This window comes from Mizuhopecten yessoensis, unplaced genomic scaffold (assembly GCF_002113885.1).
Source record: "Mizuhopecten yessoensis strain PY_sf001 unplaced genomic scaffold, ASM211388v2 scaffold2255, whole genome shotgun sequence".
Lineage (NCBI taxonomy): Eukaryota > Metazoa > Mollusca > Bivalvia > Pectinida > Pectinidae > Mizuhopecten > Mizuhopecten yessoensis.
This window is the reverse complement of record NW_018404455.1, coordinates 282,597-285,205: the sequence shown is the minus strand read 5'-3', so window position 1 is coordinate 285,205 and position 2,609 is coordinate 282,597. Positions and strand designations below refer to the sequence as shown.

Genomic DNA, 2,609 nt, shown 5'->3' with positions numbered 1-2,609 from the left:
AATTAGTCAGTGTTTGATGTGTCACGTGAAAACACTCACCTCTGTTAATAATAAGAAATGAGTCTGTCAGACACATATGTCCCAATTCCACACTTAAGAATGAAAGCAGGTCAGAGGTCAAGGTTACAAAAGGCGTGTAATATGCTGTCTCATATAGAGGAGCATAAGCAGGAGAGGTAACATAACTCTAGCAGCAGCACTTAGTACATAACTAACTACAAGACCAACTTAATCAAGACCACACAGGTCAAGGTCAATTGTCAAGGTTAGCTCCTTTGAGAGCTAAACAATGTAACTGTTTGGAATGAGAAAGTAAGAAGAATCTCTTTATATTGAAACAGTTTTTATGAAATAATGTCCTTTTTAGTCAGAACTATGTAAAAAGTAAAGTAATTTCTTCATTATGAAAACACATTTCAATTTTTTCAAATTTGAGATCGAGTGTGACTATATACCTCCAATTTCTGTATCCTCCGACCCAATTCTCCGTAATTTTGCATTGGCATTTGTGATTTCCATGGCTAGTCTGGACACAACGGTCTGACATATCCACTGCAAAAATAAAGAGCAAATACAAAACTTGAAAAGAACAGGGTAAGCTTTACTCAAACAAGTAACAATCTGGTACAGTGCAGGTTCAGCTATACTCTAACAAGTGACAATCTGGTACAGCACAGGTTCAACTTTTCTACAACAAATAACAATTTGGTATAGAGAAGAGTCACCCTTACTCTGTAGGTTGCTTGTGATACTATAATCTGTCCTGGCTATATTTATTGTATTCTATACCTTGCACTTATGTGTTTCAGGGAAGAAACTGAAAAGTAATTTTCCTTTGTTGATACCAAGTTGTCGCATGAGAGCTGGGAACTTGGTCCCGACTACTGACAAAGCCATGGCTCCTTATAACAAAATCTATGTAAATTTAATAGTTGGTAAGGGTCCACTTTACAAAGAACTTGACCCTAGGTCAAACCTGCTTGTTGACCAGACTCACCTTTCTCAGACGCTCTGTCCACAGGTAGAGGTCATCCTCGGTCACTCCCCGCTTACTCCACACCTACAAAATCAATCATTTCATGTGAAGGGCTAATCATGTTTTCAATACAGGATCCAGGGCCTTACCATTGTAGACGGTTAACACTGGGCATCTCACATCTAATGCCTCAAGAAAGCAATTTCTTCAAAATCAACACTTCAACAGAGTTTTTATAGAAATGACCATTTAGTGATTTCACAATCCATTAATTATAATACTTTTATATGTGCATGTTTTAGAGGAATATTGTTTTAGTACTTTTCAAATTTTAAAATATTGAACTAACTGATACAGCATTAATCAAAGTTTCTTTAATTAGTTTTCAATTACAAATATTGAGGTCGTTCAGATTCAACAATGTACTAATCTGTTAAAATCTGATAATTCAACGACAGTGTTACAATAAGTACAGTCACAGTAATTATAATGTGGTTAGGAGATCAGTACAGATGTAAGATACTTGATTGAATTATGTCAGGAAATTAGAATACTGAAAAATATTATCCATCATAAATTTAATTTATATTTATTAAATCTTGTATAGACAGGTACTTATCAACCCTCCCACGTAACTTACATCGTCGCCACCGTAGGATGATGATACGTCGTTATCATTATTACGTGCAGTGTTTGACTGCGGTGATCGTGTGGCCAGCTGGTACATATATTTGCGGAGGACATGAGTGTAGTCCATGGCTGATCGTCCGTAACTCCAGAACGATGTACTTCCTGTGTTGGTGGCATCAGGCGAACCTATAAAAGACAGAATAACAATCACAACAGTGACTTTTCTGGTTTTAAATTTGACAGGATAACAATCTACTAATTTGAGTGTCTAAGCACCAATAAGCATGTATTCATTGTCAGAATTTTACTGCAGACTAACACTGACAAATGTTTTAAGAAATGAAGCGAGTCAGAAAAGACCACAATGAGACAACTATACCAAAACCAAGTGACAGGTATATCTCTCACCGTGCCGTGATGGCAGAGTCAGACAAGACAGGGTGGCAGATATTTCTCTCACATTTCTATTAGCCCCTAAGATGTGCAGATCTCTAAATGAAATTCTTTACAACACCAGTTCAAAGTTAGAGACATATAACACTGTGTCTGCCTGGGTAAGGATTCAGGCTACAGCAGGATTTAGGGTCAATACATGTGTATTAGGGTTTTGGACCGTTTAAGGTAAAGGGGTATAAGTCAGAGTGGCAGGCAAGACTTAATGAGGTTAAGAGTTCAAAATTGTTAACGTTACATATATTTTATTTTCAAGCTATGGTAAATTGATAGACATACGACTGGAAATGGAATGACCTTGAGGTGACCTAGTGAGGACAGAGAGTGAAAAGACCATAGTGGTTTCACAAAATGGCCATTTCAGCTTGTTAGCCGATCAAATATTTAAGTAAATGTATGACAAACTGAGGTCATAGTCACAACCACATCAGAACAAACATCAACAGAGTCCTCACAATGTTGGGCCGTACTTACTGAGGGCTGACATAGACAACCGTACCAGTACTTCACAAACATTGGTATACTTACTGAGGGCTGACATAGACAACTA

General features: G+C 37.3%; 1 protein-coding gene across 1 annotated transcript in view; it reads right to left on the bottom strand.

The window, feature by feature from the left end:
• LOC110445375 (transmembrane protein 209-like) overlaps positions 1-2,609 on the bottom strand; it is a gene marked incomplete at its 3' end in the record, with an annotated part of 19,672 nt that overhangs the window by 8,808 nt on the left and 8,255 nt on the right. The window contains exons 8-10 of the mRNA XM_021489949.1: positions 1,617-1,792; positions 998-1,060; positions 456-552 (exon numbers count right to left, since the gene is read on the bottom strand). Of these exons, the coding sequence (XP_021345624.1) occupies positions 456-552; positions 998-1,060; positions 1,617-1,792 (336 nt within the window). The remainder of the gene's footprint in view (positions 1-455; positions 553-997; positions 1,061-1,616; positions 1,793-2,609) is intronic.